Genomic DNA, 27,077 nt, shown 5'->3' on the forward strand with positions numbered 1-27,077 from the left:
AAAAAAATTGAGAAAGATCTCATACATATTACATGGGCTCTTCCAATATCTTGTCCTCTTATGTTCTGCTATTTTAACTTTACAATAGAAGGTTTGTAAATTTTCATAGGGTCATTATTTAAACGAACTTTAAACATGAGATTAAATGACTTCTACTTGGGGAAATTACTTGGGGGTTATTTGTTAACCAATGGATTTTCAAATCCACTATGTATTGCCTTTTTTTTTTTTCCAAATGAACGTGTCCATTTCTTCAAGTAGTAATGGGCATGGATGAATTGCTCGAATACCATGGTAAAAATCCTTAATGGATTAAACCAAGCTCATGTTAGCATAAGAAACAAGAAAAGTGCCCATTAACAACAGAAAATTTCATCGTAAACTGTCATAAAAGATCCATTATATTTGAATTGGGTGTTTTTTAGATGTTTTTTTAAACAAGTTCAGTGATATATTTAACTTGGATGTATAAGTTGGGTAAGGTTTTATGACAGGTCAAATATCCTGTAATTTAAAGCATCATACTTCCTTCGTTCTTTTTTTATTGCACCATAAGGGATTTTACGCTTGTCAATGCATTACTTTAGCTATCAATATCTTCAATTATACTTTTGTAAAAATTATAAAAATTTGACATTTGAAAAATAGAGTTCAATACGAATCTAACTAGATCCCACATGACTATATTTTTGCTAATGTATAAATCACAAATGATGGTTAAAAAAAAATAGGTGAATAGTGTAAAAGTCATAATGGTGTAATAAAATAAAAACGAAGGAAGTATATAGGACAAGGTTTAAGCCCGTCATTAATAGACTGTCGTTATAAGGCTTATTTTTGGAGTGAATTTCTGACACTCTAACCGCATAGTAGAGTTTCATACTCAAACTTATTTATCATGGCCTCAAAGGTGATATAGTCCTATAGTTGACAATCATTCCTAAAAGTCCCTGTGTAAATTATTTATTCAACAGCCACTTAGCATATTATCTTTTTTTACTCAGTACGAGTAGTATTTATTCGAATGCTTGAGGGTGTACCTGCTATTGACCTAATTGCAACCAAACCCAAACACTCCCAAGACCCTGGCCAAGCCATTGATAGCAAACGTTGCACCTGCACCAGTAATACAGAACAACTGTACCTTCGTATTAGAAATGCTTGTGGATACCGCAAATTTTAACTAGCAACGAAACTATGAAAGTACTGTAACTATCACAGTCACACATCTGATAGTGAGCATAATGATTTAACAGCAATATGTTGCTTAAAAGACAACAATTAGAAAACTTGGAAGCATGAATACAATCGATCGTTTCTTTTACCTACACAAGTAAAGTTCTTGTGCATTTAATTCACAGTAAAATGATAAGAGGTCACAAATTAACAAGTTTGATATAGAACTCAAAAGAGATTATTCATAGATACAGAGAATTTACAAAGTAAACATAGTTCTACGAGGATAAAAAAAACTAGCTGACTTGTTTAAAATTAAGAGGAACTTGAATAAATATATTGGAAGAGAAGCCGAGGTATTTAACCTCAAAAACAACTACCATCACTATACAGCTTTATTTCATGGGTAGCAGAATATATACATATCGAATCAGTCGATAAGAAAAATAATGGAATGAAGTTCCAAAAATTTGAGACTAGGAAGATTATTTAATGAGAGTTTTAAGGCATCAAAGATGCATTATATTTACTCAAGTTATTCATAATTTTGGACAAGTTGATCCACAAATACATGCAGCACTTGTCTGCAGGTCAACAATATACCTTTAGGATCTAAGATTAGATCTCAAGGAAAATAAAACCCCCCAAAAAAAATGAGGACAGTTAAGTATGAGAGAATTTACAGTTGCAATATATACGGTTCTCCTCACAGCAAGACATTCATGAATAGATCAGGTCCCAAGTCGAAGAAATGAAGACCTTCATCTCGTGACAAAGGAACTCAGCTGAGGCGCATAGTGTGGCCTTAACAGGCTCCAAAATCAATCCCTATACATTAAGCAGAAGGTGCAGCTGAACGCTCCCCACCTCTCACTCTTCTTCCAATTCAAATTGTGACGAGTAATCTGGACATCTTCAGGTGAAGAAATGACGTGTTGTAGCAATTCTCTCTATGCAGACTGTAAAGTGGCCTCCTCCTCAGTAGTTTGCTGCTCAAACATTGCAGAAGCCTCAGGAGTGTCTTCTTCACTAGGTGGTACCAGTTGCCAAAAGAGTGGCAGATACTTGTCCCAGTCCTTCAGAATAGTAGCACCTTTGGAACTTCCGGTTTTTTCCTGCATTTCAAAAGATAGGCTATCAGGTTAATCATATGACATTAAAATCACAAATGGATGATGAATGTTTTCGTTTTATAGATTTAAGGCTACAGACGACTAAGCAATTCTTTCCTACAAACATGAATAGCATATGGATGTTACATTGATTCTTCTCATGTAGTTTGTCAGTGATATATTTAGTCTTGAAGATTGTGGTGTCTTTTGTAAGAATTAAGGCATGATAATGTTTTTGGGGGTGCTCAAATAACCAACACCATGCACAAAATTGACAAGTATTTTCTAATTTTTGAAATTAGTGGCTGGCTTTGCCCATGATCATGGAGATAATTGGACTGGAGAGAGGATTTAGACATGCAATTTGAATAGCTAGTGCTCCAGTTTTAAAGCAATTGTTAAAAGAGTGAGAAGGAATAGGGAAGGGTATGTGGCTTAAAGTTCTTATTCAGTAATCCTTCATGGTTGTGTCAGTTTAACAAGTACACCGTATCATTTTCTCAATTTTTTTGTAATTTCTGAGGAGTGCTATGTCAATTCTACTAGTACCATCTTTCAATGTAGAGTGTCATACTTAAATGCAGCATTTTACAAAATTTGAATGTTTTATTTTTTATTTTTATTGAAACGCTTTGCATCATTTATATAAATGTCAGTGTCCTGTTTCAAGTACAAGGGTATCAGGTTGAAGATTCCATTTTTACAAGTCAATTTTCAAGAACTTTGAGTGTCACAGTATGACCTTATGTGTCCACTCTACGAGCGATATTTATATGACATTATGTGTCATTTTATGAGTTTTAGTGCCAGTTTCACAAGTCATTTTTCCATTGGAAAGGGTTCTGTCACTTCTAAGTCATTGTTAGAAGAAAACCTGAAACTCATCATAAGAGTATAAGACAAATAGAAGGCACGTTGTTTCTGCATAGTAATTTTGCTGTATGTATAGAATACTTACAACATGAGCTTCAATTAAACTCTTGAGTTGCATCTGCCCAACAGGAGCTGTCACCCTCTGAATTTTCACGATTTCCTTGTTTACCTGGTTCAAATACACACAGCAATTAGTATACAATTTCATCAAATTATGACTTCAATAGAGAATAAACAAGCACACTGGAGTCAAACAGGGTGCTAATCTAAGATAATGTGCCATCCTTGAGTTCCTTTACTGTCTTGCAGAAGGTTCAACCAGCACACTTAGAAGAGCAGAAGGTTCAACAAAAAGAATAGTCTTGCATAGCCAAGAACTGGGCTATGTCTACACAGCAGCATTTAATATCCTCTTGCAAATAGCCATCATCCCTTACAATGAGCACAAGGATAACATATTCAGAAATGAAATCCAACCTTTGGAATGAGAGTATCATCTTCATCAAGTATGTATGCCAGACCTCCAGTCATGCCGGCAGCAACATTTCTACCAACTCTGTTGAAGGGAAAGAGAAAGATGAGAATATTTTCTTCTTTTCCAAATGCAAGATATTTAATATTAGTAAATAAGACTACACTCACTTTCCAAGTATGACAACACAACCACCAGTCATATATTCACAACAGTGATCACCAGTACCCTCAACAACCGCCTCGGCAAGTGAATTTCTTACAGCAAATCGTTCCCCTGCTTTACCTCTTACAAAAATTTGACCTCCTGTTGCTCCATATAAACAGGTGTTCCCAACAATTGTAGCTTCTTCTGGGCAAAATCCAGGATTTTCTGCAGGAGTAACAATCAACTCACCTCCAGCCATACCCTGTGAACATTTAATTCAAAACAATTGTAAATGTAGTGATAGGAAACTTAAAAAGATAAACCTGAAATTTGGTGAAAGTTATGGGTTTTTTATTATAATAAATCAACAAGTCTCTCATTAAACAACAGAAGAAAATTTTACTCCACATCTGATCACTAAATTAGAAATTATCCACCAGAATGTAACCCAAACGAACTTACAGAGGAGAGGGAAAATGGATTGAAAGCCAAGCTGTGTTCATTTAATTTCATAGTTGTTTTTATCAAAACCCAAACATGGATTCAAATATTGATTTATATTGCCAGTACAGAGAGCATCAATGTTTAAATTAAGGCTGATGAGAAATGGTCATGACATGTTGCAAAATCTCCTACTATACCAAAGACTTAAAGTTCAAGAATGACAGATGACTTATATTATTTGCATATCATTATCATACGGTTCATACCTTTCCTACATAGTCATTAGCTTCTCCAACAAGGCGAATATTCATTCCAGGTGTCAAAAAGACTGCAAAAGATTGGCCTGCACTCCCTTCAAAACTGCAGACATGAACGAGGTTAATTGTTCTATTAGCCCAAACTTTCTATACGAGTAAATAGTTGAGGAATGAGATATAGCTCTTGAGATGAATAATTTAAAACATCAAATAGACATTACGTTATATTCAGCTGCCCAGCAAAACCAGTGTCACCATACTTCTTGGCAATAACACCTGCTACACGGCCACATACAGCTCGATCCACATTGAATATCTTAACAGTTTTGTTAACAATCTTTTCGTTCTCAATAGCATCTATAATCTGCAGGAGTTGTGAGAGAGAACTTAGAGATTTAATTTAAATCTTAATACCAATAGAACCTTCTGGACTTAAAATGTATCCATATTTAAAAATACAATTGCAGAGCACTTATTGTAACAGACTTGCAGATAGTTAGTGAACATTAAAAAAAAAAATATGTTTTACAAAAAAAAATTATCTTATGTTGCTTGATCCTTTAGTCGTACTTACGTAAATGTCACAGTTACTATTCTCTCCATGCATTTAACACACTATTACTTCAACACTTAATCCTGTAACTGCTTGTCCATATTCTCCATGTTCACTAACAATAAATGACTAAATGAGTAGACATTAGCCAATAGTATGTTAATATAGAAGGAATAGTGATAGACTGAGTGTTTCTTTTACACATTGCTGCTGGTCAACTCTGGCAATTATAGTAAAAGACAAAATTGATTATGAAGACTTAGCAATTTGCATGCTTCTAAGCCATTCTTAATAGCAACTACCTGGTGGGTTAGCTACATAACTCTTTGCCGTTTAAGTAGCAATTCAATCAATCAATCGAAGCCTTAATCCCGTAAAAGTAGCCATTCTGGTCATAACATGTAGCAACAATAGCTACAAAACTTACTTGCCATAGGAGTAGCATTTCTAGCAATACATTATCATTTGCAATCCTAACCCTATGGAATCAGAAATTTTGAACGAAACAGCAGCACCAACATAAAAACACAATGCATAAAAATATAAAAAAAATGACCAAGTAAACAAATCAAAACCAGACTAGAAAAGCCTTCACGACCATGGTATTAAATCTCAGCTACATCGCTGCATCACGAATTCACAACCCATTTTAAGAAATTTTGAGCCTACCATGACCAAAATATTAGGCCACAACAACCGCATTGCTCGTGATAATAGTTCCGCAGCCATTACCGCAATCACAGCGGCATCCAAGATTCAAAACTATGTTCATGGCCCATTTGATAAGTGTTAATGGGATTGATAAAGTTGCAAGGAACATCTTGTGTGAATGCCTAAGGTAATGCTAATCAACCCCAAAATATCTCTTTTCAACATAAAATTTTTCTACCATTCATTTTCACTTGAGAGAAAGTATTTGGTTATGGAAATTTATGAAGAAAAACTTAAGTTTGGGGAATGGGTAGCATTACCATGGACATTAGGATGAAACCTGTAAAACTAAACTTAAGTTTTTTCCAAATATCACCATATATAGTATATACCACCTACCAAAGAGACCATCAATGCCACAACAAATTTTGCTTTTCTTATTGAGGTATGAATTAATTTATGATTCCTAAATATACCTCAGGATCTGAAAGTATTTGATCATCCAGCACCGGTCCATTGGTATGAACTTCCTGTTTCCTGATGGACGTGCTGCTCATCCTTGGTAAACCAACACTCTGGAAATAGATTTGGGGGGAAAGAGGGGGGGGGGGGGGGGGGATTTCACACCAGTTAGCAGAGAATTACGTGAAGTTATGAAGAAACAATCATATAATTATACATATAACAAGTTTGAACTGAACATACAGAAAGTACGTAGTTGAGATCAAGATGTTGAGTTTTCATCAATGAGATGTCTCTTGGTTTTAGAATATCTGTTCTCCCAATCACATCATCCAACTTCTCAAAACCCAACTGCGCCAAAATCCCTCTTACCTGGCAACCATTAAAAAAGGTCACTGCATAAAGACTACATTCATGATTTTGTAAATGTATAATCCAATGTCCAGCTACTACTATAAACCACAAAACCACATTATGTCCCAGTACCCCCATAAACTGATTGTTTTTAGAAGTCTCAGAATCTAAGTAAACAGTTAATTACCTCCTCAGCAACATATAAAAAGTAGTTCACCAGATCACCGGGCACACCAGGAAATCGGGTACGTAATTCTTCCCTCTGTTATTAATTTATGCGAGAATGGAAGTGTAAGAAAGACAAGCCCTGGAGAGAAGAAAAGTAATAAAGTGTAATATCAAAAATGGTATACCTGGCTAGCAACACCAACAGGGCAGTTGTTCGTGTGACAAATGCGAGCCATAACACAGCCTGTAGCTATCATTGCCAACGATCCAAAACCATACTCATCAGCACCCATTGCTGCAGCCATCATGACATCAACCCCACTTTTTAACCCACCATCAACTCTCAAAATGACCCTTTCTCTAAGTCCATTTGCAATAAGTGTCTGTAAAATAATTTAGTCAGTAATGAAATGAGAAATTAGATAACCAAAAAGAAACATTTTGAGACCTTCCTATGCTATACAAACCTGGTTGGTTTCTGTAAGTCCAAGTTCCCAAGGTCCACCAGCATGCTTAATCGAACTTATTGGGCTAGCTCCAGTTCCACCATCATGTCCTGATACCTGCAAATCAAGCTGTGAATTGACTCCAGTCCTAAATTGAAAGCTTGGAGCATAAAAGGATATGTAGTCCCAACACAGGACAGAAAATACAGTTGGTTCATTTCTCATGTCAAGCCACATTGATTCCGGCAGTCTTGCCATGTAGTGAGAGATCCACTTCATTGGTAGCTTCCCAAACACCAATCTAATTAAATCTAAATGAGCTATCTAGAATTTCATCGGGTTTCCAATATCACTAAAATTAATAAATTTGTGCTTCAAAGCTCACAAGATTCCATAAGTATTAAGTATAGCTCACTCCCAAGAAGAATACTTGCAGTTAAAAATCCACTACTTCCAGATCAGAAAATATTATGATGCTATGACAAAAAAAGAGGACTGCTCTGAGCTGAAATATAAAATTTAAGTTGACTGTTATGCAATCATGAAACTAACATCAAAATATCAAGAGAAGAAGGCCCACATTAATAATTATCACTGTCAGTTCAATAATATTCTTACTAAAAAAAAATTGTTCTGACATGAATATGTAAGGTTTCAAGGTGACATTATGTTTGTGCAAAAGTATGCCCTACTGCAAATTAAAATTAACAATTCACAAGTGAATTCTAATTTGTCAAATGTGACTTAAACAAGTACTTAATTTACATATTGACCATCTAGCCATGACTAAATTGTATAATTTGTTTTCTTTCCATCTGTTATTATCAATGTATTTCTGTTTATGTAGATGTTAGTGTAAGCCATTTTTGGAATACTCAAGCAGTGATACAGAGGAACTCATACCTCAATATAACATATGGAAAGGACATATGTTTATGTAGATGTTAGTGTAAGCCATTTTTAGAACACTCTAGCAGTGATACAGGGAAATTCATACCTCAATATAACATATGGAAAGGACATATATACCTGAATGATGTCCGCATTACCCTTTGCAACACCAGAGGCAACAGTGCCAATACCAGCTTCTGCTACTAGTTTTACTGATACCTTGGCCTTTGGGTTAATCTGATAAACTTTCATAATGAGTGAAAGCTGCAATTACTTGTAAATGGATCTCTATGACATTGATAAATAGGATTTGTACCTGATGAAGGTCATAAATTAACTGTGCAAGATCTTCAATGGAATAAATGTCATGATGAGGTGGTGGAGAAATAAGAGGAACCCCAGGTTTCGAGTTTCTCAATCGGGCAATATATGCACTAACTTTTTTTCCAGGCAATTGGCCTCCTTCACCAGGCTTAGCACCCTGTGCAATTTTGATTTCCAATTGATCGGCATTAACCAAAAACGTTGGAGTGACACCAAAACGTCCAGATGCAACCTGAAGAAAATAAAAGGCTTGTAAAATTCAAGAATTGCAGGTCAACCATTCAACGGAAATAAAGCAAGATTTTAGACAAGAATTTATGCATGGCCTAAAAAGGTGAGAGCTGAGAATCTATAGGTGCTCATCTAAGACAATAAGAAGAATCTTTATATATATATATATATATATATATATATATATATAATATATATATATATATGTAATAAAAAATAAATAAAATAAAAATAAAATACCCAAGCTGATTATATAAAGTTACCTGCTTAATGGCACTAGTTGCTGTGTCTCCATTTTGAAGACCTTTTAGATGAGGCAGAGTAGGGGAATACCCATCAACCACATCGGTCAGGGGACGCCATCTAATTGGATCCTGACAAAAAGGAACACCACCAATAACTAGGGCGCATATATTGTGAAAGATGGGAACATAAAAATGAAGCACAAAGATTGTTAGCCATAAAAGTTTTTATAGAAGAGAGTGAAATACCTCACCACCTTCTCCTGAGTTCGATTTTCCACCCAACCTATTCATCGCAATGGCAATTGCTTCATGAGTCTCCCTAGAGATAGCTCCAAGGGACATTCCACCAGTACAAAAGCGTTCGACAATAGATGTAGCAGGTTCTACTCTACCCACAGGAATTGGCGCCCGGTCACTTTTGAACTCCAGAAGATCACGAAGAACCTGAAACAATTTCATTTCATATTATCTTTTCAGTACTTAAGTCATTAGCAATATTTGCAGACACTTTTAAATTTGTAACAAGACACAGAATAGCATATCCCTGGGGAGCTGAAAGGAATTCACGAAATACAGAATAAAGGATAGTAAGAAACTCTAATCTAAAAAGTGATTTAATTCTCTACTTGGAAACTGATTAGAAATGGTAACAGCTTCCTAAAATTTTAAAAGGCTATGTCAACTTGTCAAGAGATCTAGGGACTTTTGAAATAGTTGGCCTCCACAAGGATACAACTAGCATTAATCTTCATAACAACAAACTTGGATACAAGATGTCAAAATCTTCCAATTCTCAAGTACAACAGTAATACAATATGCCACACTTGGTGAGTAAAATAAACACAAGGAAAAAACGCACGCACAAACACACTATCCCAAGCCTCCCAAGTAATGCTTAAAACTCCCTGCAGTGAAGAAGTAATAATTGACCCCTTCCCCACCAAAGAAACAAAACAGCATCAAAAGCACTAAAAAGGATCCTTTCACATATGTAACACACACTATTAATGTGGCCCTCACAGGATTAAAATGGATGCAACTCATGCGAGACAATTAGCTCTTAAATCAACATGAATTCAAGAAAACTCACGCTGACAGGTCTGTTAGCCAGATGCTGCTGATAAACTGCATAAGCACTTTCGCTCTTGTTGCGGACAGCTTTGTGAAGCAGCTTTGACATTTCTGGGTTGTTTACATGATATTCCCCTACAAAAAGAACATAAATAATGTAAGAAATCATCCAACATTCAGAATTTAAGGAAACAGAAAAATCAATAAGCTAAACGAAATTAAAAGAATAACTGTTTACAGAACCAAAAATCAATAAGCTAAACGAAATCTTCTTACTATGTTTATTGTTAATGTCTATACTTCTGCAGCACTTAACAACATAAAAAAATTGTGGCAATGTAACTGCATTTTGATTCCTTTATTCTCCTTAACAATAAACATAGTAAGAAGATGAAAAAATATGAGTTAAGGGATTTGTTGACTTAAAGCCCAATAACCTTTCATATCCAATTTGTATAAGCAAGCATTTATAAAGGCTGTGATATTCATAATAACTTTTCAAAATCCCGATAATCTATTCAAGAGGCGTAAGGATAACGTCATGAATGCTCTAGCCTTCCCAATCAGAACTGAACAATGCAAGGTCTTATTTTGTAGATGAAGTTAAGAAGATCCAAAGCTTGTCAAAATGTTCAGATTTCAGAAGCACAGCAGCAAGAAACTTATCCAACGAACTCCTACTGAACTCTTGAGCTCTTAAACAAAGATATTTTATTTATTTTTAATAGAAAACTAGGTTACTTCGTTAGCAATCAAGTAGAAGGGGAGAGGAGAGGGAAGGAGTGAGCTAGTGTATTCCTTTGGTTTATTAAAAGGGGAAGGAAAATGAATAACTCTAATTTTTTACCTTCCCCTTTTCCCCAATTATAAATCCAAATAAGGAAGAACGGTCTTTCACAATCTATCACCTTTCCATCATCCAAAGGTTCCAAACACATGACACCAGTATGAGTTTATAGAACTATAGAAGAGAAGGGTGATGCTTCTTTCAAAAAGGATACGACAGCAAAGATATTTATTAAGATGAAAATATTAACAATCCAGTGGAGCTCCAGTCAAAGCTACGCTTTCTTCTGATCAATAGATAATCTGTGACCCTTCCAAAACCCTAGTGCCTATGCGAAGATATTATTGCCCAAAGCTATGCTTTCTTTATCAATAAATATGTGATCCTTCGCTAAACGTAGTGCCTATGCAAAGAGACCAATATTGCCCACAGCCATGTAAAGGAATAGAAGTCTGATGAAAAGGTTCACGGAAAATATAACTGGTAATTGGCAAATTTGGTCATTAAAACAAATATTCAACTCTACATTTTAAACAAAGTGATAATCAATTCACTAGATATAGCGTGTGACAAATAATTTTAGAAATTTGTTCACTAACGCTTAGATCCTACACTCAGGAGCAAAGATAAATGTTCTTTCAATTACACTTACATGTTTGTTTTACTATACATCCACATTTATAGCATAGTTTGTGATTACAATTGCATTGAAAACGTAGGCTTTTAAACACTTGGAATTGTTATGATAATGAGATCACCAAATATAGAATAAATGCCCAGTTGATTCAAAAATGGGATTAAGAAAAGGATTATTCATGTTGGTTATTCACTTATTCCATTAATGAAACGGCTTATGTTATTATAAAGTTTTTCAGAATACATTACAAAACTGTAGCTAGGCAAGAGTTTGTCCAGCAAGAAAGCATGACCAGAATCGGACACCTTGAAAAAGGAGTTAGCATTAAGATTTTTCAGTCCCGTTAATTGAAAGGGTGTACACAACTAACCGTAAATAGAAATGTTGCAGAAATATTAGTTTTGGGTTATTCAGAATCTAAAATCGTACTCCGTGAAATATGTACTCACTTGACAGGGAAAGTAGTAAAACAAAAGCCATGTCATCATCATCAAGTCAAGAGTTTCGACAGGCAAAAATAAGACAGCAGTGTGCAAGTAATACCTCCAGGTCTGAATTGTATAAACCCGAAATTTTCCAGTCTTTTGGCTGTATCCTCGGAAAATGCCTTAACCCAAAAAGACAACGTCTCTCTCGCAAGCTACAGATAAATATTCACCAGAAAAAGTCAGGATAAGACATGGACTACAATCACCAGAACAAATAGAATTTTCCTACTATTATATGTTTGATCAATAATGAATCCCAAGATAGTTAATTTGCAACCATGAGCCTTTATATCAGAAAGCCATGCAGATGCCATAGGAGCTTATTTACATAGGATGATAGGATCAAACAGGTGGATCAAAGCAACATTAATCATTGGATAATGCATCATGCATGATCCCCAAAAAGATGAGACTGCGTCACTGCACAAAATTGCCACCAGAAGATTGGTTGGGAGCATGTCACAATGAGTCGTTGGAAATTCTTATGGTGCATTGCGGGTTCTTAGGAACATTCATAAGCATATATTGACATAGAACTACAGGAAATAAGGCCTCCGGGCACAAAAAATATATGGTAATCTCAGTACAATAGGCCATTAATTTTATCCATCATTAAGAACTGATAGCTACGCATTATGCATATAAGCAGTCAAAGATATGATAGTCGTGACAGTCGTTGATACAAGACAAATTATGCAGTATAAAGGAATATATGTACAGAGAGAGAGAGAGAGAGAGAGAGAGAGACAGACAGACAGACACACACACACACACACACACACACACACACACACACACAGAGAGAGAGAGAGAGAGAGAGAGAGAGAGAGACAGACAGACACAGAGAGAGAGAGCGCTTCCTAGCTTACCTCATCAAGAGTCATTCCACCAATGCTAGAGACACTCCCTCGGAAAGCTATATCAACAACATCTTTTCCCAACCCATATATTTCAAATATTTGAGCACCGCAGTAACTACATTGTGAAATGAGATTAAGACTATCAATTTAACTTGCCATAGCATAAACTTGAAAAAAAATTAAAATCTAGATAGGGGAACAGAATACGAGAAAGCAACAAAATTAAGGAAAATTGCAGAAAACTTATGCAGATCTGGAGTAAGGACTAAGGAGTGCATACCTAGAAAGCAGTGAGATACCCATTTTTGAAAGAATTTTAAGAAGACCAGATTTAACAGCCTACAAGCAAATAAAATAAAAAAATATTAGTTGTGAAGTAAATCAATCATACTTCTTTATTTTATTGGGGAGGCGGGCAGGGGGGGGGGGGAGGGTTTTTTTTTTTTGGCACTAATTTAAGGCTGTCATAAAGCTATTCTGGGGGATATGTGTGAGTTTTATTAATAAAATAAAATAAATTAAAGGACGCAATATTAACTATGTATAGTAGTATAGCAACAACTAAAAATAAAATGAGGAAGCAAAAGGCAACAACACAAACAGCAAATCGCACAGGCTTATTTTTCAGGGATGGGTAGTCCAGGATTGCTATGCACAAACCTTGCAGAAGTTCTTTTGTGCTTGTTCAATTGTAACTGTGGGAATTTTTCCAGTTCGCATCAAATTCACGGTTTTATTGCTCAATCGCCATTGTCTACATGTCTCCAATGCTAAGTATGGGCAAATGGCACTGCAAAATTATATACATATATATATATATATATATTAACATTAACGCATTGAATCAGGACCTAAGAAATACAGCACAAAGTAAAAACAACTGAAACAACAAAGCTGGATCCCCTGCCTTTCCCAAGCAACCACCAACTCAACCTATTCTCTCTCTCATTCGCTCACCAAACGAAGCAGGTAAAGATGGTAATAAATAAATGTGCCTTGTTCCAATTGGCCATTAAAATTTCTTTTTTTTTTTTTTTCTGCTCACCCCACCCCTCTCACTCCTCTCCTCTCCTCCCCTTGCCAAACATCATGGATCCCCACCCTCTCACTCCTCTCCTCCCCCTCCCATCTCAAAAAGCTACCACACACCACCTTCACATGGTCACACCAACACCATCCTTACTCCTCTTCCTCTGCACCAACCACAGACAACATTCCAAGTTCTAGCAAAACCACCTCCTACTACCATCAAATATTTTCCCCTTCCCCTCGCACCAACTACCAACAACATCATCATTCTCCTCCCCCACGGCCCCACCTCTTGCCACCGTCAATTTCCTTGCCCTTTCCCACTCTTCCAGCGTCCCGATTACCTGCTGCCTGCTCCCTTTCCCAAGGAACGCAAGCAATTGGATGAAATCCCTCAAACGATTATTATTTATCCACAAAAGGTTAATTATTGGTATCCAATGGGTCTTGATTTTCCTTTTTTTTTTTCCCAGTTTATTGTGTTCAATAATATTATTGTAGATGCTAACTTAAGAATATTCTCAAAAATTATCATTTTGCTGGAGGCTTTTGCATAATTGCCGGGCATTTTGGCTTCATGAAGATGGTGGAATGTGTTTTTGAAGATGTTCACTTGGTAACTTTCTCAAAAATCATCCCTTTTCTAGGGGATTTTGCATAATTGTTAGGTATTTTGGTTTTATGGAGATGATGCAATGTCATTTATGTCAATAAGTCAATGTGGTGAACAGGAGAAGGGATGAGAGAGAGGAATAAGGTAGCTGCTGGACAGTGAGTGGGTACAAAGATGGCAGGATAAGGAGAGGGGTTGTGTTAACAGAGGAAAAGATTTGTTAGTGTAGGATAGGGAATGGGGCTGTTGTGGTTGACTGGAGGAGAAAGATTGTGATTTTTTCACCTGTTTTGTAGGTTACAAATCACTTGTGACCAATTTGCAAACACACCCAACAGTAATGGAATCTTTCAAAACAATCCAATTTTGGGATCAATAAAGGTAGAAACAATACTTCGGATGTATCATGTTTTTCTTTTAAATTGTGACAAAACCCAATATTAACATATATTCAAATGAGACTTGTATTTAAGATTTACATGGAATTCCAGGGGTATTATTATAGGATATCTGAGTCATCTGACAATATCAATAAAAAGCATCTTAGCACAATTTAGTTACTTTTTTTCTGATTAAGAAGTATCATTGTAATTTCTCAAAGTCTGAGTTAATTATTGTATGGATAATCGAAGTTGTGCTACATTATTATATTATTAGCTATCACTGAAATTTCATCAGACTGTCATTGGTTCCCCAGCTACTTTTTCCTAAATCCCCATCGGCATTTTCTAAAGTGATAGCAAATTCTATGCAAAAAGGTGGTCCGTGGTCGTAGTTGCCATCATGGTGACAACTGTGGTACCTTGAAAGCAACATCTTGAGTTAAGTTGCATTTCGAGGAAATCGCAGTGTGATTTGACGTATTAGAGAGGTTTCTTTTAATCGATATTAAGTTTTGAACATTTATTTTTTAGAGTTTAGTTAAAAAAAATTTATCTTGTACGTTTGTCAAATAAGAGGCTAAAAAAAATTGTAGTAGTAACTAACATATGTGCATAATTCTCATGCATGAACTCAAATAATATTTACTCTGCATATGCTTAACGGTTTCAATAGCAGTTAATAGCTTATGACAGATGATGCTAATTAGAAAGGTCTACAAAGGGTATTGGAAAAGCTATGTGCGTAATGATGTGTTGATGATAAAGCTTAGTAAGTTTCAAATAGAGAAATATATCTGACCTTGCACCGTATCCAATCAAACAAGCAAACTGATGAGTGCTGAAACACTGAGCAGTATCAACCACAATTGACGTGTATGTTCTCAAGCCGTTTTGAATTAGATGATGGTGAACAGCACCAACAGCAAGGAGTATAGGGATGGCAGGTCGAGTTGGTTCCTAGAGAAAAGAAGACATCAATTACAATTACTACACAAATTTAGCAATGTGAGCAAACAGAAAATAATTTCTATTCCAAAAGGGATCAGAAAGAAAGCAGCATACCAACTCATCAGAACGATCAGACAAGACAAGCATCTGCGAACCATTTCTAACAGCTTCATCAGCAGCTTCACATAACCGATTAAGTCTTTTCTCTAGAGATCCTTCAACTCCTTTCTTTATATCAAAGAAGGTTGGCAGTACTTGGGCCTTTAGTAAGGGATCATTTACCAACGCTTCCAGCTCCCCTTCATTTAGTACTGGACTGGACAAAATAACCTAAATCACAGTGGAATACGTCAAATATCAAACCTAGATAGCCATAAATCAGACACTTGATCCAGATCCATGATCCTTTGTATACTGCGATAAATAATCACATTTAAAGCCAAGTGAGGGGTAATGTCAATTCACTAACCTGTGAGGCATTTTCAGGTCCAACCTCTAATATATTCCCACGCTTACCAATGTTAACTTCAAGAGACATAACTAGCCCTTCCCTAAGGGGATCAATGGCTGGGTTTGTAACCTGTAAAGATGAAAAGTGAGCCATATCATGAGATCCTTATTTAAGCATAAGTAGCATAAGAAAAGTGCAATTATAGGATTTAAGCATTCACTTAAAACATATTTGTTTTTTCAATGTCCCAAAATGAATTTCACACTTCTATTTTGCGTAAATTTTTTGCATCTTCTCCGTCACATCAACCTTTTTTGTCTTTATATGAACACTTGCTCTTAATTTTCTCTCTATTCGCTATATTATTCAGTTATCAACTTTTTTAAAATTTTTGCCACATGAAGGGGTCTAGGGAATAATTCAATGGATCCCAAACTTTATTTCAAATTTTATAAAGCAAACCTGTGCAAATCGTTGCTTGAAGTAATCATACAGCATATGTGGTTTCTGGGACATCACTGCCAGAGGAATATCATCTCCCATGCAGAATGTAGGCTCCTTTCCTTGGGAAGCCATACTTTCAATAACCATTTGGACATCCTCACTTGAGTAACCAAAAGCCCTGTCAAAAAGAACTCTGAGAATCATACAAGAAAAACCAAACAGACATTGTCCAACAAATATCCTCTTATCATCTCAGTATAGCACCGTGTCATGTTCATAGAAGTAACAAACAATACAAGGCTTTATCTTCCATAAGCAAAAGCCACCAATCTAAAGCTTAAACGGGCCTTGTGACACACAATATCCAATTTCTGAACTACGAAAATCCCGTTTTTTTAAAAAACGTCATGAAAAAGAGATTGATTAGTATGATTACCATCATTAACCCTTTAGATAACAATGACAGCATTTAGTGATATTTTATTGCTATCAAGATCTTATCTATTCAAGGGCCTTGCTTTAACCTTTGATTTTGACCAGACAGAGAGCCTGACGGAATTGGGCCGTAGAATAGAGTCATAATGACAAGTCTAGCAATTAGTATTATGTGCACCACGTCAATACTTTTAAACATTTAGTAAAAAAAATTGAATATTTTACAAAAAAAATGAATATTTAGTAAAAAAATGTGAACAAGTCACAAAAACTGAACATAATAATGCAATTTTTATGTTCATATTTTATAAAGAAATGTTCATTTTGTATACAGTAAATGTTCCGTTTATATTACAAAACTATTGAATTATTACGAATTAGACAAACTTCTTTCAAAATTTGTCTGACTCGTAATAATTCAAAATTTGCGATTCTTCATATTTTTTTATTAAATGTTCAAAATTTGTTATTGTTCATATTTTTTTTACTAAATGTTCAGAAATATAGGCGTGGTGCATTGCGATTGTTCACATTTTTTTTACTAAATGTTCAAAATTTGAGATGTTCAGATTGTTCAGATTTTTTTTTACTAAATGTTCAAAAGTATAGGCGTGATGCATTGCGGTTGTTCAGATTTTTTAACTAAATGTTCAAAATTTTCGATGTTCAGATGTTTTTACTACATGTTCAAAATTTGCAATTGAACAGATTTTTTTACTAAATGTTCAAAAGTATAGGCGTGGTGCACCTATTTCTAGGTGCATCTTAAAATTTGCGCAAGTCTAGACCTAACTGTCCATGGGCTAGTGGACCCTTAATTCCGAACAATAGAGGGCCAATACATAAAGCCAAGTTCAAATTAAAAATAAATAATGAAATTAAAAAGGCAAATAAAGCATACCATACCATAAATTACAAGTTTGACAAGATAAATGGTTATTTAACAGAAATTATGCCTTTCAAATTCCTCACTTTTAAAGGTGACATCCAACTACAGGAGACTAGATAATTATGCTTTCACCAAAGGAAAAAAAAGGTTGATAATTATGCAAAAGGAGGAACCAAAACCTGTAAGATTGCGTGCTAATATACCCATTTAAGTAACACAGGAAATGGCATGTTCTAATTGCATACAAGTAGATTCTAGTAGCTAATTGAGGGAAACATGCACATCAAGCTGCCAGAGGGAAAAGGTTGTGATTATCTAGACTCTAGATAGTGGATACATGTCTTACAATTATGTCTTAAGTCCACCACACCAAGGCAACTTAAAATAGCAAAGGGGCAAGAATCTTACTGTTGATTTCTTAAAATTGTGTCGCTTTCCAAAACTGCTCCTGAAAGAAAGTTTACAGCCTTCAATGAACGCAGATTTTCCTTTACCCACTCTCCATAAGGATTTGATGAAGCTACACGTTTCTTGACTTCAGTATTTTCATAAACCTGCAGTTACAATCCATTAAAGATGATTGGCTGAAGCAACTTAACTCTTTCTGAATACCAGTGAAGCATTAATGTCGCAGTCCCTTTACTGCTACAGCAATTAAAAACAAACAACTATCACTGCATCATTGCAGTAGTAAGACCTTGCAGATCAAGATAGCACATGGAAGCATAAAGCTAGCTATTTATTTATTTGCAAAGTCCAACTAGAATTAAAACAGAACTCCTATCACAGGCAAACTCCAGGTAGAGGCTATTATACTAATTGAGTAAAATAAAGATTTTACACATTCCTTTAATTTCTTAAAGATCTCACATCCTCACTTAGGGAATCATGTTTGGAAGTGGTAACCTAAAGGGAAATGGGTCATCCTCTTACTACAAAACAGGCAAACACTTAAACAATCATAAAAATTAAGAAAAGTGAATATTATTACAGCACATCGAGGAAATTTAAACAATACAAATTCATATATGTATTAGTTATGAAATGCCATTTAGACACAGCACATTCTAGCAAATCTTGTTCAAGTCTCGAAATGATGAGGTTACAGAATACAGATGTCAACCAGAAAAACAAATCAGACAAAGTAATATCAGATACATTAATAGAGCAACCAATACGATGGAATTACTATCTTTAAAATGAAAATGAAAATGAACCTACAGGTCACATTAACATTATTCACAAGAAAAAAACAAATTACAACAATATCCAACATGAAAATGATCATCTTAATACAGCAAATATTTCAAACTCATTCTGAGACAATTTCGTAAAAGTTAAGTGTACAAACCTGACCACTGGTGAGATCAACTGATATCATCATCCCTGGACCTAAACGCCCTTTCATTGTAACTTTTGATTCATCCATTGGTAAGACTCCCACCTATATGAAGAAAACACCTGGAACAATTAATTTTTCTGTTGAATTTACTTCAGATAATAAGCTTAGGCTTTCCATGACACAACACTTGAATATACATTGATAATTCCAAGCATCGCCCTAATTAGCATTGCCCTTTTTAGTGAAAATTAGAAATGGTTAAGTAGTATAGACAGCTCCCAAACAAACATATATTGCCGAAAGTCAAAGTGTATTGTTAACATTTATTCTGCGCGAACAAAAAGTAAATTGCTAAAATATCTCATCATTCAAAAACTTCACAGTAATCTTGGCCCCGCTGCCAAAGAGCTTCACCTAAAAGGCTAAGTGACAGATAATCATTAGACCCCATAAATCTGCTCAATAGCTATCCCACCGTTCTCTTACTCCTTGCTATCACTTGCACCTCAACAACCTTGGCCCCGCTGCCAAAGAGCTTCACCTAAAAGGCTATCCTCCCATGTCTGACATCAGGCAGAAGTTCCCATATTTGTGTAAGGGAATTTTGATTTTGAAGTTCCGAACAAATTTTGATATGGAATAGATATTTAGCAATTTAAATTTTAAAAAGTGACAGAAGGTCTCTAGCAAGTAGCCTCCCAGCCCTCCCTAAGCATACAACAGGAATCCCTAGGTTCTCCCAATGGTGGCACCGTGGCATACAAAGTGCAGGGGATGAAGCATAATCCACCAAATGGGTCCATCACCCAAAATCATTTTATTGGGATAATCTAGAAACAAATAAGATTTCTACTGAAGTAGGAAAAACAAATCTGAAAGGCTTGATGAAATCACTTACTCTCTAAGTTTTGTAATAATTGCAATAATAGGGAGGGCACAAAGTTTTAGCTAAATATAGGGTGAGGACAAAAGGATAAATTTTATACATCCTCTGTTCACTTTTAGTTGCAACACTTGAAAATTCACATTTTTACAATTAACCTTCTTTATTGATTGATACGTTGGGCAAAATATAGTCATGTGGGATATTGTTAGATTTGTCGAGTGGAACACCACAATTCAAAGGCGTCAGATGCAACATAGACAACATTGTCCACAGATGTATGTTATTTACGAGAAGTGTGTATTAACAAGCATACCTCAGATGCAACATAGACGACATTGTCCACTGTGCGCCAATATCTGGCAGGACGAAGACCATTTCGATCCAGACAAGCACCAACAGTTTTTCCATCACTACGAGACATATACAGCAGAGCAATAAAAATAAAAAAAGTTTAGTAACTAGTAGAGTATTATAGGAGGCAAATATAGAGAATGATAAGCTAATTCAAATAAGAAAAGTGGAACTCCACTACTTATGATGCCAACATTTACAAAAGAAAAATAATAAAGAAAGTTTAGTAACTAGAAGAGTATTATAGGAGGAAAACATAGAGTATGATAAGCTATTTCAAATAAGAAAATTAGAACTCCATTATTTATGATGATGAGCATTCATTGCTTCTTTCATTCTTGAAAGATATGCAGTCAAAACCAAATTTGCAAAACTACAAATAAGTATCAATAGAAACCAAAAGACTAGAACCGACAAATAGGTAATTTCAATATATATATATACCCATACTACAAACACCCTCACCTATGTGGAAATCAAAAACATAAGTTCTTTAAAAACAGGAATATGTTTCATAAAAACTACTTCCCCCCACCACCATCCAATTATTGTCCACATATCTTGAACTACAAGTCTTGACAAGTCTTAACAGTCTAAACATCTATTCCATACTACAAACACCCTTACCTATGTCTGAGTAACATAGCTTCAGAGACTATCTCGACCACATGAAATTCTTCCAATAACTTGATTTTACCAGAAAACTATACAGGACAATTCCTACAACTGAAAATGTAATATTCAGAATTGCATGAATGGTCTTAGGCTCTATATTATGTATAATTATACATAGAACTGTATCAAGATCATGCTGTTCCTGAAGCCAGCATTGAGAAGCAAGATTTACCATAACAATGAGCAAAACAAACGATTTCAAGACAGTGATATTAAACCCCCAGCTAAATGTTGTCTAGGCCCTATTTTATATCAAACACTGTCGATGTACAAAATAACACATTGACCTAGAAAGAAAAAATGCACAAAATGAAAATAAAATTAAAAAAAAAGTAAAATAAATGCTAAATTACTTTATTTTCAGGTTGAAGTGGCATTCAATTCCATGAACAAATGAAAAGGATCGCATGAAGAACATGCATGAGAGCATCTAGGAACATAAACATCCAAAGAAGTATGGCCCAGAAAATGCTTCAAGAAACACAGTGGAGGATAAAAAATATATGCCTTCAATTCACCTGAATAAAAGCAAGGCAGGTCCATCCCAAGTTTCCATTTGCCCCTTGTAGTAATTATAGAAATCTGCAACCTACATAACAAGAGGAAGGAAATAGTTCTATTACCAAAAATCCAATGTGTAATTATAGTTGCATAAACAGAATTCTAGACTTATTTAGTTATTTTTATTAATTGGCATCTCCAAATCGATCAAACTTCAAACTAAAATTAATAAAAGAACCTTGATATTTCCAGTAACTTGAGCCAGATATATGCAAGTTCTGAATATCAACAAACATTAAACTTTGAATTATAAAAAGAATCACCTCAGGGTATTTGATCATTAAGGTTGGATGGTTCTTATAAGCCTCAGGAACAAGAATCATTAAAGCTTCCTCAGGGGCACGCCCACTTCTTATCAACAACTGCAGAAATTAACAAGACCAGAGAAATGAAAAGGGAAACAGAGCATAATTAGAGATCACTCCATCCCACTGTGTAAAGGGAAAAAGAGAGAGGGGGGGGGGGGGGGGGGGGGGGGGGAAGTGCAGAATAACACAAAAGAAATGTGAACAATCGGCATTAACCCCCCTCTTATTTCATAGTCCACATGCAACATATTAACAATTAAAACGTACAAGATACAACTAAAGGATTAGGGTAACATACATAAGAACAAAATGCAGAGAATGAGCAAATGGATCAGAGGAACAAATGGCATATGTTAGTCATAGCATACAATTAGAAATTGTCTAAATGTTTTTTCTTACAAGAATAGAAACAACAGAAAACAAATGGAAGATAATGAAAATTTTGTTTTAAGTACACTACTCCATTATCCTAACCCCACTTCCATTTTATTACCAAACAGGCACCCAGCCACCACTGACAAACACCTCCCTTAAGAAACCATCAACAGTATAACGAATAATAGGTAGGTAACTCCTTAATGGTTCTCTAAGGATATATGGAATATATTTCTGGAATGTTGGTTAAAGGGAAATGCCTCAAAATCTTCATGTCTTTAGATAAGAATCTCACAAGTAAAACAGAAATAATTCTGGCATTTGAAAGATTCTATAGCATGCTTCCACAAGCAGTTTTTATATATGTGAAGTTACAGCATTCATCTGCTCATAAAGAACCATTACTTTCCTTATTAAGACAGCATGCTTTCAGATAAACTTAAAAGGAATACTTACCTCTGCTGCACTATCAAGATTAGCAGAATCAGACGCCTTGGGATTTCCATAAGGACGGATTTCACTTTCACGGCCACGCCAAACAGGCGACTGTAATGATGCTTCTCGAGATCGCATCCAATTCAAGTTTCCCTGTACATGGATCTCACAGTAAATTTTTGGTGACTAAAAAAATAAGGTCATGCCCGAAACTAAACTCAAAAGAAACCCAAATCTCAACCTGTATGGTATTGATCTCTCCATTATGACCAAGAAACCTCATCGGCTGAGCAAGTGGCCATCTAGGACTAGTGTTCGTGCTGTACCGCCGATGGTAAATGGCAAATGGTGATGTGTAACGTTCATCCTGAAGATCATAGTAAAACATTCCCAGAACTTCTGACCGAAGCATCCCCTTGTAAACAATAGTCTGATTGGATAAGGAGCAGAAGTAAAGCTCAGAACCCCAGGTTTCAGAACTGACAGCTCTTTCTACCAATTTCCGACAAATGTAGAGCTCTCTTTCAATATCATCAACACCTTCTTCTTTGATAACTCTAACAAAAACCTGCTGTATGTTGGGCATGGTTTCTTTAGCATTTCGACCGACAACAGATATATTAGTGGGGACAGACCTCCAGCCAAGCACCTCAATACCTTCTTGAGCAAAAATATTTAGTACAACTGCAAAAAAAAAAAAAAAAAAAAAAAAAAAAAGGGACCATAGAAAATCAGTTCAATCATACAAAAGCTTGGTACACAAGGTTCTCAAATCTTACACAGTTTTCTCATCAGATCTCTTGTCCGAAATTATCTACCTAAACAGAAAAAATTATTGTTACATACGTGCATCTCTTGGAAAAACCTCTCCAATTGCTTCAATAAGCAAGGGGTAAAGGCTAATTGCATAAAAACCTCCCCTCAATGAGATACATGATCGATTGCTTTTTTGATTTGAAACATATTATCTCTAAGTAGATCTTTGAACAAGCGGAAGTAGAAAATCCAAGGACCATCACAAGTCCCATCCACAAACAAATGGAAACCTTATAGCTAAAACTCGATAATTTCTAAAAATTTGCTTAGAACGGTAATAGGTTTCCCAATGACAGCTTAGCAGTCAACTGCAAATGCAGCAAGCGGTAAAACAAATTTGAATCCCAAAAGTGGTTTGGACCATATCAACGAAAAATAAGCTCATCCTTGAGTGTTACGAATATTGATAGATAATCCGTATAGCACCGACTTGTGAACAAAATAATGAACATGGCCTATATGACTTCAACCCTTCATAATTTCTTTTGTACCCATGTCAAACACTCAACACTCCAACAAGGGTATGGAATTCTTATTAGACACTTCAATGCTCACCCAGACATTTAAACTATCTAGAACCACATAACCATATAGGAACATGTAAAAATATATGGATGAAAAGGAAGAATATGTGTAATTTTAGCTAACAAATGAGCTTCGGAAAAGCCTTACAACAAGAATTAATAATCAATTCAGCCTAAATTGTGTGTACAGAGTATTTGTACATTAGAGTTCATTAGAAACAGTATTTTAAAATACAAGGTATGTTCCATTTATGCCACATCCCAATTTTTGGACACTGTCCCTTGTGTCTGATATAATCAGCACTGACATATCAAATACTTAGCCAACACTCATACCCGTATTTGAGTAGCATAGTACATGGCTACATGTATCTCAGCTGAGCTTTCATACATCCCTGAAAACAGATTTCTGTTTTACACTACAATTAGTAATTAGATATTTCTACTCGCCATCATGTTTTTTGTGCCAATAAATGCTGACCAAGAAAGTGACACTAATTAAATTTCAAGAGAAAATTAAGATTACTGTCTTCTTGGTTTTTTACCTTGTTTGGCTTCTTCTGCCAGGTTATCTTCCTTGGGGAGAAAAACCATTCCAACACCAGTGTGTGTCCTATCAAAAGGACCAATCCCTTGGTCTTTGGCCCACTCATCAAAGAGATCCCAGGGTATTGCAGTCATTACTCCTGAGCCATCACCTGAATCGTCATCTGATCCACATCCCCCTCGATGCTCCATGCAACCAAGTGCAGTAAGAGCATCCCTAACTATCTGAAATGACCCCTTATTATCTAAATTGGCTATAAAACCAACACCACAAGCCCCTCTCTCTGCAAGTATATCCTCCAAATTTACAGCCTGGAATATATGAAGTCCAAATCGTGAGAAACAACACTACAATCAATCCTTTTTATCTCATATTCTTCAAACAAACAAACAAAATTGCTACTCTAATTTAAGAATTTTACTTCTCAATTCTTATTGTATTTTTTTAACATTGAAAAAAATTAAATATAAAACAAAAGAGACTATAGCGTTCGTGTTCTTTTAATAAGGTAAATAAAAAAAGTTGTTTTATGCTACTAAAATTCAATCAACAATCTTCTGAAATTAATTCCGACCCCAAGCAACATTTCGGCAATTCATAACACTGTTATAAGATACAGATTATCTCAACTCATATAAAATTAAATTCAAATATGAAATAAATATAACCTAATTCAAGCCAAATCACCCAGACAAAATAATAAAAATAAAAAAGGACAATCCAAATAAATTTACAATAGTTGACTTTCACTATTGTCAATATAAAATTATAAAATTTAATTTTTTTGAACGTAAATATCAAAACAAATCTAACAACTATTTTCTTTTGTTCACATGTTTTAACGGTCACGTTTGCCAATACATAACTTCAACTATTACTAATGAATTGATTTAGAAAAAAGATCAAACAGTATAACCTTGAACAATCAATAAGTCAAAATCATAAAAAGATGACTTTTTGAAATCATATATTATGGCAAATCTTGTAAAAATTACACATTAAAGAAAAAAAAAAAAAACCATGTCAACTAAAAAGAAAGAGTATAAATCACAAAAGATAGTTAAAAAATAAATAAATAAATAAATAATTAACCCATCCCTCCTGCTTGGACCCTGATTGTCTCTTAAAAAAAAACACAGTCAAAAACAAGAAAAACTAAGGGAATAATTAACAGTGAGGTTGTACAATCATAGTGACTAACATATAAACTATATACAACTACTCAGTAGTAGTAATAATGCAACATATCATCACAATACCACCTACCAAACAGTAAAGAACTCGAATCTTCGCGAAAAACAAAATAAAATAAATTAAAAATACAAATAAACAAAATAGAAAAAACGATCAAAATTTCAGAAACAATTATTAACTCAAGCATTATAATTAAGCAAATTTACATATAATAAGCTTAATTTGTTTTTTAAAAAATGTTGAAGTTCAGAATAATTGCATTTTAATTTGAACTGAAAGTAGCTCAATCACCAAATAATCAATTTATAATAAGAAATATTTAAAAATAAAAGAATCGTCATAGTATACCAGCTGTTCGGAGGGATTAGAAGAGGTTGATTCTCTAGGAGTAGCAGAACCAGAGGAATGAACACGGTCAACGTCATCAACAACAGCCTTGATCGCCGACGAAACAGCAGAAACCGCCGGAAAATTCCGGAAAGTTCCGGCGATTCTCCGGCGACGAGAACGCTTCTTAGAAAGACCGACGAAGTCAGCGAAGACGAGACGGCGTTCATTGGCGGAGAATACGGACGGAGACGGGGTAGAGTATAGCAGCTTCGGCGCCGATTGTAGCGCCATTGTTGACGATTGATCAACTCACTGAACAAGCAAAACTCGATCAAAAATCGAAATCAAACAAATTCAAAGTGGAAGATTGAAGATGAAGAAGGGAGTGTGTGGAGGAGAGAGAAAAAGAGGAGGATAAAATGGGGATGAAGGTTGAGAAGACCACAACCACAACAAACCCACTAGAATGGAAAAATGAGGAGTTTTTTCAGTTGGATTTTGGTGTTTTTATTTGGGAGAAAGAGTGGAGGAGTGTGGCCACTAGCCTTTTACTGTTATATTCTCTCTACTTCTTTGGCCCTAATTTATTTGTCTTCTTTTTAATCGATATTAAAGGCTTTTGCCTACTTTTTTGGAAATTAAACTCATTTTATATTGGGTTTTATGATTTTTATCACACATGTATGTGATTGTACCGTACTTTCGGCTTATTCTACATTTAAAAGAATGTAACATTATGATAAAAGATTGTGTAGTGAAATTACATGCGGAATACTCGTCCTGCATCTAATATCACTAGCAAATCTCTCGTACCTTTTCTTGATTTTTGTTGATAAGATATTTGTAATTACAAGGAAAATGTAGTTAGTGGTATGGAGGATTTTTTTTCTCG

At 35.1% G+C, this 27,077-nt stretch overlaps 1 protein-coding gene across 1 annotated transcript; it reads right to left on the minus strand.

The window, feature by feature from the left end:
* Positions 1-1,374: 1,374 nt before the first annotated feature.
* LOC145583279 (ferredoxin-dependent glutamate synthase, chloroplastic-like) lies at positions 1,375-26,709 on the minus strand. The gene is made up of 33 exons (XM_081640490.1): positions 26,204-26,709; positions 24,660-24,972; positions 23,016-23,458; positions 22,796-22,927; positions 21,920-22,018; positions 21,614-21,684; positions 20,383-20,479; positions 19,193-19,285; positions 18,250-18,395; positions 16,536-16,695; positions 16,092-16,202; positions 15,737-15,952; positions 15,474-15,631; positions 13,310-13,439; positions 12,930-12,988; positions 12,659-12,764; positions 11,845-11,941; positions 9,897-10,012; positions 9,053-9,250; positions 8,825-8,935; positions 8,323-8,562; positions 8,145-8,243; positions 7,137-7,232; positions 6,855-7,052; positions 6,689-6,763; positions 6,391-6,519; positions 6,162-6,260; positions 4,703-4,845; positions 4,491-4,584; positions 3,804-4,042; positions 3,639-3,717; positions 3,247-3,330; positions 1,375-2,291 (listed from the first exon to the last, which is right to left on the minus strand). The coding sequence occupies exons 1-33, from the start codon at positions 26,474-26,476 to the stop codon at positions 2,127-2,129; spliced, it is 4,869 nt and encodes a 1,622-aa protein (XP_081496616.1). The 5' UTR covers positions 26,477-26,709; the 3' UTR covers positions 1,375-2,126.
* Between the last annotated feature and the right edge of the window lie 368 nt (positions 26,710-27,077).

The sequence above is a fragment of the Chenopodium album genome, chromosome 15, assembly GCF_948465745.1.
Source record: "Chenopodium album chromosome 15, dcCheAlbu1.1, whole genome shotgun sequence".
Classification (NCBI taxonomy): domain Eukaryota; kingdom Viridiplantae; phylum Streptophyta; class Magnoliopsida; order Caryophyllales; family Amaranthaceae; genus Chenopodium; species Chenopodium album.